This window comes from Leucoraja erinacea, chromosome 32, assembly GCF_028641065.1.
Source record: "Leucoraja erinacea ecotype New England chromosome 32, Leri_hhj_1, whole genome shotgun sequence".
NCBI classification, from domain to species: domain Eukaryota; kingdom Metazoa; phylum Chordata; class Chondrichthyes; order Rajiformes; family Rajidae; genus Leucoraja; species Leucoraja erinaceus.
Genome location: NC_073408.1, coordinates 17,876,376 through 17,892,023, shown reverse-complemented (window position 1 = coordinate 17,892,023; position 15,648 = coordinate 17,876,376). Strand labels below are relative to the sequence as shown.

Sequence of the window (15,648 nt, the reverse complement as noted above, 5' to 3'; positions counted from 1 at the left end):
CAGCAACATCTTTGAAACCTAATGAGAGATGTCACATTTCTCTTTTTGACCCATAACTCCACGTCCCTGCTACATCTCAGGACAACTCAAGAGTCTTTGCACTGTGAAACTGCCAGAACTGCATGAGCAAAGAAAGACACAAAGATAGGACAACCTCTTAAGAACCTCCCCCACGCATCTGGGTCTAGTCAGAGCCTGGGCTGACCCCAACCCTTGACCGTTGGGTTTTCATCATCACGTGCCTGAAACCTTCATTCACTTTGTTGTTGCCTCTAAACTTGCTTTTCTCATTCTAACCTCTGTCAGTTTGTTGCTCCCATCTTGAATGCCAACAATCCCACTCACCTACATCCAAGATTTATTCATCTCCATTTGTTTCTGCTGAAGCAATGCTTCAATTAAAAAAAGACTCATTCCTGTTTCCAAATCACTTCATGCACTCACCACTGCCTAGCACTTTAACTTTGATAGGCCTGCATACCTCCAATTTGGCCCCTTGACTGTCCGTGAATTTAATTGTCCATCATTCAGTTAGGCTTTCTTGTCAAGGTCCTGAGTCTTGGGGTTTTTCCCCCAGCATCTCTGACCATCTACCTCAATGTCCTCCCTTAATGCACTGCGTACACCTTTGACCAAGTTTCTGGTTATGTGCACCCAAACCCCCTCCCTTCCCGTACGTTTCAGTGTTACACCTTGAGTGATATTGCTTCTCTGAAGGTCCGAGGGATGTACTGTCTCATGAAAGACTCTCCAGCCATGCATATCATCGTTGAGTCACTGATGTGCAGCATTACATGAGTGTAAGGGTTTGTTCAGGGTGGCTGCATTCAGGCGGGCTGGATAACTGCCTTTTGCGGAAAGGAGGTTGTGATCTTCTGAAGGACAAAAATGAGCTGTCCTATCTGCCACGAGAAGACCTGGTGGTACTGCTGCCTCACAGCGCCAGAGACCCGGGTTTGATCCCAACCTCGGGTGCTGTCTGTGTGGGGTTTGCATGTTCTCCCTGTGACTGCATGGTTTCCTCCAACTGCTCCGGTTTCCTGCCACAATTCAATGACATGGGGGCTTGTCGGTCAATTGGTCTCCGTAAATTGCCCCTAATCTGTAGGAAGTGAGAAAGTAGGATAACATAGAACTAGTAGGGACAGGTGATCAACAGTCAGTGTGGACTCGATGGGCCGAAGGACCTGTTTCCATTCTGTATCTCCAAACTAAACAAAATACTATCATCTGAGCAAACAAATCTGCGTCTGAACCACATGAGGTGCAAATGCCAACATTTCTACCTATTTTGTCTCACTGAGTAATAATTGATTTTCCCCACAGTGAACAACAGGGCTGGAGTGATTATTGGCGCTGTGATTGGTACCCTTATGGCTCTGATCCTGATCGCTGTCGTTGCCTACTACCTTTTTCATAAAAAGAAGGAGACGTCCAAGGACCACTACATGGGACATGAGTTGAGGTTTGGATACTTATGTTTTGTCTCAGTTGTTCTCACAAAGGAAGAGAGTAGCAATCTCTCTATACCATGGCCAATATATACATTACTGGAGTAGGGCATCTAATGATATGCTCAGTAAACATAAGAAATAGAAGTAAGCCATGCAACCCATCTCATCTGTCTACCACTCAATTAATTCAAGGCTAATCTTTCACCGTAGCATCACCTACCTGAGCCAACTGTTTCATCTTGTTCTGTCTCTAACTGGACGATACATAATGGACGATTAAAGCAGCTTTGCTTACTTGAACTTTATTGGCTTTCTGCAGTTCATCTCTCTGCCTCTGTATCCTTATCTGCAACTGGGCCACGAGCCCAGTGTCACCTCTAAAACCAAAGATCTTAGAGCGAAGCAAGATAGGTTACTCTCACGCAAACGTGAGGTATGCTCATGGGCGGTTTCATGGGTGATTACAGGACACATTTTAGCAAGCTGACTCCGCCATCTTGTTCCGCCATCTTGCTCCGCTTTCTTGCTCCCGCCTTCTTGCTTCCGGCCAAAGATTGGATCCGCAGCGGGGAGAAGGAGTGCAAGGCCCGGGGCAGCGGGGAGAGAGAGTGCGGGGTCCGGGGCAGCGGGGAGAGAGAGTGCGGGGCCCGGGGCAGCGGGGAGAAGGAGTGCGGGGAGAGAGAGTGCGGGGCCCGGGGCAGCGGGGAGAGAGAGTGCGGGGCAGCGGGGGAGAAGGAGTGCGGGGCCCGGGGCAGCGGGGAGAGAGAGTGCGGGGCCCGGGGCAGCGGGGAGAGAGAGAGTGCGGGGCAGCGGGGGAGAAGGAGTGCGGGGCCCGGGGCAGCGGGGAGAGAGAGTGCCCCAAGACAATGTTTCTTATTTACAATGTTTCTTATTTAATGTCCCTTGTCTAGTCTGAAATAAAGTTCATTATTGGTTTAGAAGAAATATAATTGTGTGTGTTATATACATTTATATAATTTTCATGTATGTGTGTTTATAAACATTTTATTCCTTAACAAGAATCAACAGAATTATGAACTAATTGAATTATGAATCTAACCCTATAATCACGCACAAAAAGTCCCCCCTGTCAATCACCCTGCGAGTCGGGTCGGTTCCGGTTACTACAAAATCAATTCAAACACGGCTTGTGAGCCATTTAAAAAGAAATGATTTAAAAAACATTAAAAAAGACAATTCCCAGATTCAAATTTTATTCTTGACAAGAAGTTTGAACTGACAGATTTATGAATCTGACCCACACAAACTGTTGCCCCGCAACATTGATTACAGTGCGAGTCGGGTCGGGTTAGGTAGGCTCAGGTTGCTAAAATGGGCGTGGAAAATGCCCATGATCCCCTCCATAGCGTACTACACGTCAGTCCATTGCATTTAGCAGGAGTAGCCTATCTTGCTCCGCTATAAGATCTTTGTCTAAAACAGTCCCCCGTACAACAGTAAAACAGTCCCCCGTACAACAGTACTTAAATAAACAATCCTATTGTCACATCTTTCTTTTTCTTTTTTCAAGTTAAGTCTCTTCCCCTTAGGTATTCTAGTGCAACAAACTTGTACCATATGCTCTGCTCATTTACAACAGATCTAACAACATAAGCAATAATAAATCAACAGTTCAAAACATCAGTTTTTTCCCACGTGCATAAACAACACATTTTCATTTATTTTATTTTCCTTTCATAGTCCATTCTCTAATCACTGAGTATAGTCTGTCAGGTAGCGGGGTCTGATAACTTGTCGACCTGACCTGGTGACCGTGCCTTGGTTCTCTGCTGGGCCATCTGGCGGTCTGGCCGCCTCAGTCACTGTTGGTGTGGGCGTGTTTTGTGTTGGTGTGAGCGTGGTGGGATTGTGTCTGAGGTGGCCACGATTTCGTCTCAGAACACCTCCTGACTCTAACTCCACCTCATACGATCTATGGCTCACCTGTTGGACCACTCTCGCTGGTCTCCAGCCCTTGTGTGTATCACAGGGCTGTACTCTCACACTGTCCTCTCTATTCAGAGTGTCCATGTCTTTTGCTGTGCGGTTGTAGTACTTTTCCTGTCTCTGTCTGTTGTATTTCAGTCCCTGTTCGTCGTGTGTTACCTCTGGCTTCAGCAGAGTGTCCTTTGTGGGAAGCAGGGTCCTGGTCCTCCTGCTTAGGAGTCTCTGTGCCGGGCTTGTGTTGAGGCCCTGGCTCGGTGTGTTGCGATGATCCAGCATTGCCAAGTACGGATCCTGTCTCGCTGCTGCAGCCTTCAGCATCAGGCGCTTGGCTGTCTTTACTGCTGACTCCGCCTTCCCATTACTCTGCGGGTATCCCGGCGACGATGTACGGTGTTCAAAACCCCACTTCTGGCTGAAGTGCTGAAACTCTTGTGATGCATACTGGGGTCCATTATCCGAGATAACAATGTCCGGAATCCCCTGTCGGGCAAAGTGTGCCTTGAGTTTTTTGATCACTGTGTTGCTCTTAGTGTCAGGTAGATAATCGACCTCCCAAAAGTTTGAATAATAATCCACTGTTATCAGATAGTCTTTATTGTGAAAGGAGAAAAGGTCCGTTCCTACCTTGGCCCAGGGTCTGCTGGCCATGTCATGTGGATGTAGTGTCTCTCTTTGTTGCCTTGGGTCCACTGACCTACATATGTCACATTTGGCGATGAAGGTCTTGATCTCCTCGTTCATTCCAAGCCAGTATACACACTCCCTCGCTCGCCTCAGACATCCTTCTACTCCCAGGTGAGAGGAGTGGATCCTGTGAGTGATGTCCACCCTGAGTGCGTCAGGTATCACGGCTCTGTCCCCTCGGAACACTATGCCGTCCTGGAAACTCAGTTCATCTTGGAACGTGTGGTAGTGCCTGATGTCACTTGGTAGGTCCTTTTTTCTCTTGGGCCACCCTGACAGTATTCTGTTTACCACACTCTGTAACTTTGTGTCATCTTTTGTTGCAGCCCTGATGGCACTCAGCCTCTCTGCTGAAATGGGTAGGTAGCTGACCATGTTCACAGTCTCGATATCTGTCTCACTCTCTCCCTTAGTGCTCTCTGGTAAGTATGCTCTACTCAGCGTGTCTGCAAGTAGCATATCCCTGCCTGGAACATGGGTCACACTAATATCATACTGCTGCAGTCTGAGTAGCATTCTCTGCAGTCTCTTAGGTGCACTAAGTAATGGCTTTCTGTGTATATTTTCTAGAGGCTTGTGGTCGCTTTGTACTGTGACCTCTCTACCATAAGTATACTGATGGAACTTTTCCATCCCAAACACTATGGCTAAGCATTCTTTCTCTATTTGGGCATAGCCCCTTTCAGTTGGTGTGAGTGCCCTACTACCAAATGCTACCGGTTTACCTTTCTGTGTCAGGGCGGCCCCCAGTCCAGTGTCAGATGCATCACACTGAAGTGTCAACTCCTCTTCCTTGTTGTAGTACTGTAGAACTGGTGCTTTAGCGATTTTGTCTTTCAGTCTTTGAAACGCCCCTTCTTGGATGTCCGTCCATTCCCACATGTTCTCCTTGCGCGTGAGTTGTCTCAGAATCTCAGAGTCATCTGAAAGGTGGTCATAGAACTTCGACAGATAGTTGACCATCCCAACTAATCTCTGTACCCCTTTCACGTCCGTTGGCCTTGGCATCTCTCTGATTGCCCGTACTTTCTCCGGGTCAACCCTCAGTCCCTCGGCCGTGAGCAGATGACCTATGTAGGGTACCTCTTTTTGTCTGAGCTTGAATTTGTCCGCGTTCAGCTTGATGTTACGCTCTCTGCACCTGGTTAGAAAGCGTCTGACTTTCTCGTCGTGGTCCTTTCCTGCCTCCTCTTGTGTTGCTCCTTCCCCCGTGATTAACACATCATCTGCTATGACGCAGACTCCTGGGAGGCCCTCCAGGGCATGCATGAGCTTTCTTTGGAACACTTCCGGTGCTGGGCTTATTCCCATCGGCATCCTTAGCCAACGGAAGCGACCAAATGGGGTGGCGAATGTGGTAAGGTAGCTCGACTCTTCCTCTAGTTTGACGTGCCAGAAGCCTTGCTTCACGTCGCAGACTGTGAATACTTTTGCCTTTGACATCTCCGGCAGGATGTCATCTATAGTTGGGAGTGGATAGTGACTTCTTTTTAGTGCCCGATTCAGCGGTTTTGGGTCTATACAGATCCTCAGCTTCCCATTAGGTTTTCTCACTGCGACCATGCTACTGATCCAGTCAGTGCTGCGTTCCACTGGTGTGATTATCCCTCTTCTCTCTAGATCTTTGAGTTCCTCTTGTAGAGGTGTCATCATAGCTACAGGCACTCTGCGCTTTGGCAGTTTCACTGGCGGTACTCTGTCATCTATCTCTATTCTATATTCACCCTCCATGCAGCCATCTCCAGTGAACACATCCTCAAACTCTTCATTTATTTTGTCCATGGTCACGGATTTGCCACTTTCTCCCTTTGTCACTGGACTCGGCTCTGTCTTCACTATGTTGTCTATAGCCAGAATATTCTCGTATTGTACTTTTATCAACTTCATTGCCTCACTGGCTTTTCTGCCCAGTAAAGGGATTCTGCTACTCTGGTCAACCACTTGAAACTCTAGTCTGTACAGCTTGTTGTTTCTGGGGTTTCTGACCTTGACCTTACATGTACCCAGAGGAGTCAACTTGGTCTTGTTATACATCACTAGCACTTTCTCAGTGTGCTCTAACTGTGTGCCTGGGTTTAGTAGATCGATGGGGATGATATTACCGGTGGCCCCACAGTCTATCTGGAAGTCAACTAACTTTTCCCCTATCTTCATTCCTGCAAAGAGCTGCTGGCCCTGACTGTGGCTGTTTTTAACCTGGTTTACAGTTTCATCCTCTCTATTTGCTTCAGTTATACAGTTGACATCCTCATAAGAGTCACTGTCACTAGTCTGCTCTGTAACTGCATGCACTTTCTTAGTTTTCCTACTGCTCGCTTGTCTTGATCTGCACTGAACTGCAAAATGATTTTCCTTTCCACACCTCTTACACTTTTTCCCAAAAGCTGGGCATTTTTTCTCATTCCTCTCGTGTGTTCTACCACAAAACTTGCACAGTAACTCATTGTCTTTCTGTCACTCTTCTGCCTGTTTCAGTGCATGTACCTCCTCCACTGTCTGTCCTTGCAGTGTTCTGCTATTCTCCCTTGACAGCTCTGTAGCTCTACAAATGTGCAGGGATGTCTCAAGAGTCAGCTTCTCTTCCCTGAGTAATCTCTCCCTCAGTGCTGAGGTATTTGTACCACACACGTCGGTCTCTAATCAAAGAATCTCTAATGTCCCCAAAGTTGCAACTACTAGCAAGGATTTTCAAGTCTGTTACATAGCTGTCCACATTTTCATCCAAACCTTGGTTCCTCATGAAGAATCGGTACCTTTCCACAGTCTCGTTTACCTTTGGGTTGCAGTACTCGTCCAACTGTATGATCATTGAACTAATTGTGGTCCTCGCTGAAGGGCTAGCACTCGACAAAGTTGCCCAAAGTTCCCTGCCTTTTTCTCCGATGAGATAGTAGAATAGCTTGACATTTGTGGTATCTACGGCGTCTGGCATGGTAAGGTCTATGTACAGTGTGAACTCCTCCTTCCAACTTTTCCATGACATCGCCAAGTTGTTGGAGTCCAAAACCAAAGTTCCAGGGGGTCTTAGTCCTTCCATCGCTAGCTAATGTTTTTTTTTTCCTTTCTAATGTTTTTTTTTTTCTTTCATAGACAATTTTTGACGTCCACCGCTGCCACCATGTTTCATTTTGTTCTGTCTCTATCTCGACGATACACAATGGACGATTAAAGCAGCTTTGCTTACTTGAACTTTATTGGCTTTGTGCAGTTCATCTCTCTGCCTCTGTATCCTTATCTGCAACTGGACCAGTCACCTCTAAAACAGTCCCCCGTACAACAGTAAAACAGTCCCCCGTACAACAGTACTTAAATAAACAATCCTATTGTCACACCAACCATGTATCCTTTGATTCCCTTAATAGCTAAAGTCTACTGATCGTTTTCTTGGATGTAGTCCAGAATTGAGCCTCCACAAGACGAGAATTTGAAAGATTGACTATTGTTTGGGTGAAGGAAGCTTTCATTTTTGACCTGAATGGCTGACTGCTTATGTAGAAACACTGCTCTCTGCTCTTAGATCGCACATCCAAGAGAACCATTTTCTCCACTTCTATTCTATCAGTCTGGTACTTGGATGAGTTATTGGGACTAAAAATATTTGTTGTGCATAAAAAGGAAGTAAGCTGAATTAGAATTTATTTGGATTCAAAAAGAGAAATATAAAGTGAAGGAAATATGGGGTTAAGTTTGAAAGAATAAAAATACTGAATAGTAAGAATATTAAATATTTGAATTATTTAAAAAAATAGTCTAGCAGCGCCTTGGTACTGAAAGAAATGGGACACAGTAGTTTTAATTATTTTCTTTCTAACCTTCTAACGTTACACATGTCACATTAGTCAATGCTTACATTGTTTAGCATTAGCCCTAAATTTCTGCATTGTATTTCTGGTGAAAAGCCAGCAGCTTCTTCAAACACATTGGGAAATCTTGTTTTATGAGGCTAACAGCAAGGTGTCACCAATCATTGCAGCAATTTATGTTGAAGCACAACTCACAGACTAACGCTTCCCTGCCAAATATTCCATGCACCGATAGTTTAACTCAGCATTATTGTGCCAGCAGATTCTGCCCAATGATATGTTTACATCATTTCCTTTCTGCATCTGTTTACTCAACCATTAATTTGTTACTAGGTCATTGAGCAAAAGCAGGCAAGCAGCTCACGACTGCTTGAAACAGAGGTAGTAGACATGAGCGTGATGCTCAAAGGATTTAGTCCCAAGGAAAGTTGAATGCTTTTATTGATATCCAGTTAAAGCACAGCTTTGAACAAAAAAATATACAAATCATGGTTCTTTGAACTCATATATTAAAAAATGTGGATATTTGATACAATTACAGGCAAGAGAAAACTGTTTATCTGGAGAAATGTTCTTAACTAAAGAGAAGAGGTTTGAGATAATTTTCAAAAAGTGCTGATTTTTTTTGATTCTTGTGAGTTGGGTGGCAGTATGGCACGGCTACATCATGGCAGTGTGCTGGGTTCGAACTCAACCTCCACCATTTTCTGCGTGGAATTTGTATATCCGCCCTTGCGGCCACGTGAGCTTCTTCTGGTACACCAGTTACCTCTCACATGCCAAAAACATACACGTTGGTATGTTTATTTGTTCCTAACGTGTAGATGAGAGGTAGAATCTGGAGGAATATGATGGGAAAGTGGGAGAGTAAAATGGGTACTTGTTGAAGCGTTTGGTTGAAGGGGGCAGTTTCTGTGCTGTGTCACTCTGTGTTGTTGAGAACCAGAATGCAATGGCTGAAGAGATAGGAAATAAAAATTTAATCTCAACCTTCGAAAGATAATGGAGTATATTTTTGTAAAGGACATAGGGCAGCACAGTAGCGTGGCTGGTAGAGCTGCTGCCTCACAGCACCAGAGACCCGGGTTCGATCCTGACCTCGGTTTTCGAGTTTGCAGTTTCTCCCTGTGACTGCGTGGGTTTCCTCCTGGTGCTCCAGTTCTTTCCCACATCCCAAAGATGTGTTGCTTTGTAGGTTAATTGGCCTCTGTAAATTGTCCCTAATACATAGGGTATGAATGTTAAATTGGAATAACAAAGAACCAGTGTGAAGATGGTCAGCATGGTCTTGGAGGGCCAAAGTTCCTCTTTCCATGCTATATCTTTCAGTTCAGTCAGACACAGTAATTGGAACATAGAGAAAGCAGCGGAGTGAGACTAACTGTGTGGCTCATGGTAAGGTTGTCCCAGGCATAATGAACTACATGAACTCCTTCTGTAGCTTGTTTCTATAATAAATAACTCATTTATAATTGGTGATGATTTCTAATACCGTTAGTTTATTTGTGGACAAGGCAGTGCAAAAGTTAGTTGTCAAGGCAACATCAGGCCTCTGCCAATGGATTAATTTATTTCACGAAAGGATGTCAGTCCAATAGTATGGGGAAAAAATCTGTAACCTATTTTGATATGCCAGCACACAGTAAATTAAGCTTTTACATTAAAAGTAAACCGTAGTAAAAAATAACCATAGGAGGCAGCTGCGAAACAGGAGTAGCAAATGCTGGAATCTTGCGTAAAACACAAAATGCTGGAGTAATTTAGCGGATTAGGCAGCAGCTGCAGACAAAATGGATAAGCAACGGGTCTTCAGACTGAAGAAGGCTCCTGACCAAAAATGTCACCTATCCATTCCTTCCACAAAGGCTGTCTGACCTGCTGAGTGACTACAGCATTTTTGTGTTTTCTAAAAGGAAGGCATTTGGCCCATTAGGTCAATGCATTCCCATTATTCTTGTTTCCAATTTGTTTCCTTGTAACCTATTCCATTTCACTTGCCCGACAGCTTACTTGGATTCTTCAGCTACCCGCCTAATTTAGGGGTAATTTACAGTGTCCAGTTAACTAACATTCTGCATATCTTTGAGAGAAAGCCAGAGCACCAGGGAAAACAGGGAGAACATGATACTCCACTCAGGCAACATTATAGCTCTGGACTGAACTTGGGTACCAGCAAACTGTGAAATATTAGTGCTTAAGTATGTGGTAGTTGCATCTTCGTTCAATGGTTGAATCTTTTGTTGCTTTCAGAGTGGATGCAATGGCTCCTGGTAAAGAAACTAATTCCAATTTACTGGCATCATCTGCACACAACCAAGAAACCAAGTCAAACAGCATGAACTCAAAGTACAATATTGTTGTGTGACTCTCTAACCTCAAGCTCCATACTTTACAAAACTGAGAAATTTAGAGTAAGATATTTAGAAAAAAAATCTCATTGCCTTTTTATATTTGTTTTGCACCTTAAAATTTCTTCATATACATTGTTGTCTTATAATAAAGCTGTTTTTGGCTCTGATCAAGACAATTGTTCAATGAATTCAGATGTACAAATATGACATTACTACATAAGCAATGAAGCCTAAAAATCACAACTCAATGAACTTTTCATTGTTTTGCTTCTCGCTTTCCAAGTCTTCTTTTGCACAAGTTTGAATGTGTCAGCTTTAGGAACACAATTCTCTTCAGGGCAAAATGACACAACGAGCTGGAGTAACATGGAGTAACTTTGCACAAACTTGAATGTGTCAGCAGATCAGACATCATCTCTGGAGTAACATGGATAGGTGACGATTTGGGTCGGGGTCCTTCTTCAGGATATGCGGGGCACTCTCACCTCTTTACGGAGATACAACCTGTAGCATTCAGAAGGAGGAGGCTAGCACAGAACCATTAATTTCCTGGAATATAACTGGGATAAATGATACAAACCATTTCTCAAACTATGTATAGATTATTTTGTAGGCTGATCATTGTTGTCTTTCATTATCATGTGAGTGAAGAACAGAGCAGAAACACATCAGCCCAGTGACCAAGGTTTAGATTTATTATTGTCACATGTACCGAGCTACAGCGAAAAAGCTTTGTTGTCTTTCTGCCCCATCAAATCAGTTAATACTAATTGGACTATTCCCCAGCTTATAGAGCGTACCCTCCATATGAGAAGACCATTTATGGAGTAGCTGAAGGCAGATGGCAAGAGCACTTTTATTCAATGTCTTCATTCATGGCATGTGGGTGTGTTGATAGAAAGGCCGGCACCCTTTTGTCCCTTGAAAATCCATGTACAATTTTCTCACAGTTCTATTTTTGAAATCTAGCTCCAAATTGGTTTCCAGTGCTGCAATGCTACCACTGCAGTAAGATAGCCCTCCCCACCTCCAGTCTCCCTGCAGTCTTCATCACATTCAAATGTTGCCTCCTCCACCGCATTTAGTGGATAGATGATAATGATACAGTTCAGAAATAACTTTTTTGAACACCTTCTCTTCAACGTAAATCTTGACAGTCAAAACCTTTTTCTCAGGGTGGAAATGTCAAAGGATAGAGGGCATATCTTTAAGGTGGAGCCAATTTATATTAAATGAACATGTACATTTAAACATACATGCCGACCAGCACATTGTCACAAAAATAGGATTGAGTATCAATAGATACATGAAGATAGACACAAAATGATGGAGTAACTCAGCGAGCCAGGCAGCATCTCTAGATAGAAGGAATGGGTGATGTTTTGGGTTGAGATCCTTCTTCAGACCGATAGATACATGATGGATAGCACTGGCATGTAGGGTGAGGCCTAGTTTCACTCTATGATTCAATCACTCACAGTATTAACACTGTATCAATTCACTTGTTATGATTTCAAGGTCAAAACATGATGAATAGATCCATCATCCCTGAGTTTGCAGCTAATCCCACTCCAAACACGGAATGGAATTGGTCCTGGCATCATGTTTGGCACAGGCAGCCTGTAATGTCATCGGGCATTTATGGGGATGGCTGAGTGTTTTGGCATTGGTGATAAATGTGGCAATCATTCAAAAAGGTTGAGAACACTAGATCGGTCCTTTTAGCCTGGGGGCATCCTCAGAGTACTTTCATTTGGAGTTCAAACATAGTGCAGAACTACGTAAAATATGGTCTGTTGGGAGATTAGAAAATCTCAGGTCAGACTTACACAGTACTGAGAGCACATCAATGAACTCCATTTCAGTGACCTGTACCATGTACTATAAGGAGTATGTGTATGTGAACAAGCAGCATTTATTAATTGAAACTGCAGGCTTCCATTTCATGAAATGTACCTCCCAAATTAATTCAGGCACAAAGGTTAAAAAACACTGAACCTGTTACCAATGCCATCTGTGGATAATGCAGGAAACAGGACCCCCTGGCGATGGGCAAGGCTTTCTTATCAAAAGCACAGTGTGATAAGGCAGGAAATTTGGCTCTTATAAATTGCTGCCTTGGAATATGAAGAAGGAATTGTGAATTTGAAACAAATGTTCAACATCATGCATGTTTCGGATTTGTTTTGAACATTTCTTGCTTGACCATCAGGTTGATAGCCTGTAAGGACATTTAAGAAGGCCGAGTAGCGGAGATAGTGATGAAGTGGATACCTCTAGGGCAGGCTGTAGAGCTGGTGGTGTGCAGAGGAGGCTGGAGAATGAGAGGGTTATGGATGGGAACAATCTGACATCAGGATAGGAACTGGTGGTTGTCTAGTGCAGGAAAGTTTTGAGAGATTAATTGAAAAACACAGCATGGAAACAGACCCTTCAGCACACCGAATCCACACCGACTCAGAGCAATTTATAGAGGCCAAATGTGGGAAGAAACTGGAGCACCCCAAATAAACTCATGTGGTCACAAAGAGAATGTACAAACTCCACACAGACACCACCAGAGGTCAGGATCAAAGCCAGGCCTTTGGCACTGTGAGGCAGTAGCTCAAGGATGGTGGCTTCCTCTGTTACCCCCCAAACAATAGACTTAAATGATGGATTATTGCCTCTTATTAGCCAGAGATTGTGAGCTCAATAAGCATTGTGTGGACAGCAAAGACCAGGGGAGATGAGAAAAGAAAGTGTTGATTTTGCTATTAGTTTGGCCAAGAGATTATGAGGCTAGCTATTGACAGAAAGACCAGCTACATCCTCTTTCTTTCAATTATATTGTTATTCTACAGCACTTTATGACAAAATCCTAGTCCATCCATGAAATGGTATGTGAGTCAGCCTCCACCAAAGTGTGGATAGGCAAAGTCTGCTACTGTTGTTTATAGTCAAGGATTACTGGGTGACTAGAATACACTTTATATACAAGGCAATATAATATGGGATACTTTTTCATGTGGATGTTCGTGACAAATTAATCACAAGGGACAAAAATAAACTGGTTGGTGGCTCCATATAATGTATGCATGTCAAAGAGTGCCAAATAATAAAATCATTTGATTCAAATAAGATAAAGATATGCCTGTTTCTACTGCACCTTTGACCGAATATTTACATCTATTTCTTTCACCTGATATATATTATTTTTAGTTTTCAGCTGAACTTAAACTGAGAATACATAATTCATTTCATAGCTCTGAAGTTAGTGCCAACATGAAGTATGCAGGACAACATATATCAAAAGTTTTGATTGATGATTGAGCGATATATGTTGAAAACGGGCCCTTTGACCGACGTCAACAATCGATCACTTGTTCACACTGGTTCTATATCCCACTTTTACATCCACTCCCTACACACGAGGGGCAATTTACAAACACCAATTAATCTACAAACCTGCACATGTTTTGGATATGGGAGGAAACCCGAGTACCCAGACACAAGTAAAATGTGCAAACTCCGCATGAGGTCAGGATTGAACCTGATTCCCTGACGCTGTGAGGCACCAGCTCTACCAGCTGCACCACTGTGAGAGAGACCGATGAAAATTCAGCATTATAAGGCAGTGAATCTCCTTGATAATACAAGCAAGAGAAATGGACTGCCCTACTCTGTACTGATGTTTATTATAAATCTTAGAATATTACATAGTTTCATGAATGTGTAAAAGTACACAGAAAGATTTAAAAAATCCAAACAAGACTTTTATAAAAATGCACTGCAATATTTCCTATATTCGATTTATTTTTAATAGTTGTGCACTTATATTTTATATATTATTAATACATGCAATTTTGATTTCAGCTGAGTCATTTCAGTGATTACACATTGATTTACCTGCAGTTTTATACTGTCTGTATATCAAAGAATGCTGAATAATAAGATCATTGAGAAAATGAAAATAGATGCGTGTTCCACTGGCAGTCGGATATTATTTATTTTTTGAACACACATTTACATGCTTATTTTTTACCCAAACATATTGGTTTTGTTTTATTTTTCAGCTGGATCTAAATCTATGCACTATTAAAGATAGCTGTATCATGAATGCCAGCATGTAGTATGGGTGAGAACTGCATATGTCATAGCCTAGTAATGGTAGAATGCAAGGAATCAATGCAGGAGGTCACAGGGCCCGTTTTGCCATGAAAGAAGATGACGATCGAACATCTACAGCATCTACTTACCTGGCTGCAACCATGTCCGTTGATTCCCATTGAGTTAAAATTAAATATTGGTGGGTGGGTTCAGATGATGGAAAGGCTAATGGGGATAATTACACTGGGGGTAGTTTTGCAGTAAAATTCGAGTGGGGGTAATTACTGCAGGGGTGATTTTGCAGTAGCCAAATAATATCACAAACTTTGATATATGGAAGGAATATAATTTAGAAGAGAACAGGCGATGGAGTGTGATGATATTAGGGTTTCCAAATGTCCCGTATTAACCGGGACATCCCGTATATTGGTCTAAATTGGTTTGTCCCATACGGGACTGCCCTTGTCCCGTATTTGATTGCTACTATTTGGGTCGAGGGGCAGTCGGGTCGGAGCGCTGCGTCCAGACCCACCTCACCCGGCCCGACGTAGTGTAGCTGATAGAGTGCAGCAGCAGCATCTCGCCCGTGGCCCCGTCGGTCGGCAGCCCGGCCAGCTGTCCGACCTTCAGACATTCGCTTACTGCCGACACCACCACCATCCCTCCTCATGGCCGATCATCGGTTCTTTGCGCGTGGCCCGGGCCAAAACACCTCAGCTGGGATGCCGGCTGGGCTTTGTGTGCAGTCCAGCACCTGGGCCAACTCATCATTCACCCAGCCACAACCGAGTTGGTCAACGAATTGCCGTCGGGAATTGGTTCCCTATTTTGACCTTTTGTCCCTTATTTGGGAGTGAGAAAGTCGGCAACCCTAGAGGATATGGTGGCACAATGGTTAATGCAACTGCTTCTCAGCTTCAGGGACTCCAGGTTCAATCCTAACCTTGGATGCTGTTTGTGTGCTGTTTGGCTGTTATATCCGTGACAGGGTTGTGTTCCTTCCATATTCCTAAAACTGGTCGAATAATTGACAAATGTAAAATCTCCCCACAGTGTATGTGGGTGATAGGAGAACTGGGAGGAGTAGATTGGCATGTGAGAGGGAACAGATCATTGGGAAATTAGGTCCTATTGTTAGGGTGGCAATAAAGCTAATGATAACAAGGGTGTAATGCAGGGGTCGGCAACCTTGTTCTGCATAGAGGCCAGGATGCATGTCTGTTAGCGGATGGCAGGCCACATCTGTCACTTGTACACATGGATCCCGCCCCGGAGGGCAGGCATCAAATCACGTGTTCACATAGATCCCGCCCCTTCGAG

General features: G+C 43.7%; 1 protein-coding gene across 2 annotated transcripts in view; it reads left to right on the top strand.

Annotated features, from left to right (window-relative positions):
- LOC129712408 (V-set and immunoglobulin domain-containing protein 2-like) overlaps positions 1–13,367 on the top strand; it is a 32,825-nt gene extending 19,458 nt beyond the window's left edge. The window contains exons 6-7 of one of the 2 annotated variants that reach the window (XM_055660820.1): positions 1,327–1,465; positions 10,139–13,367. In XM_055660820.1, the coding sequence (XP_055516795.1) occupies positions 1,327–1,465; positions 10,139–10,253 (254 nt within the window). In that variant the 3' untranslated portion in view covers positions 10,254–13,367. The remainder of the gene's footprint in view (positions 1–1,326; positions 1,466–10,138) is intronic. The other variant, XM_055660819.1, reaches the window with a different exon arrangement.
- Positions 13,368–15,648: the final 2,281 nt, after the last annotated feature.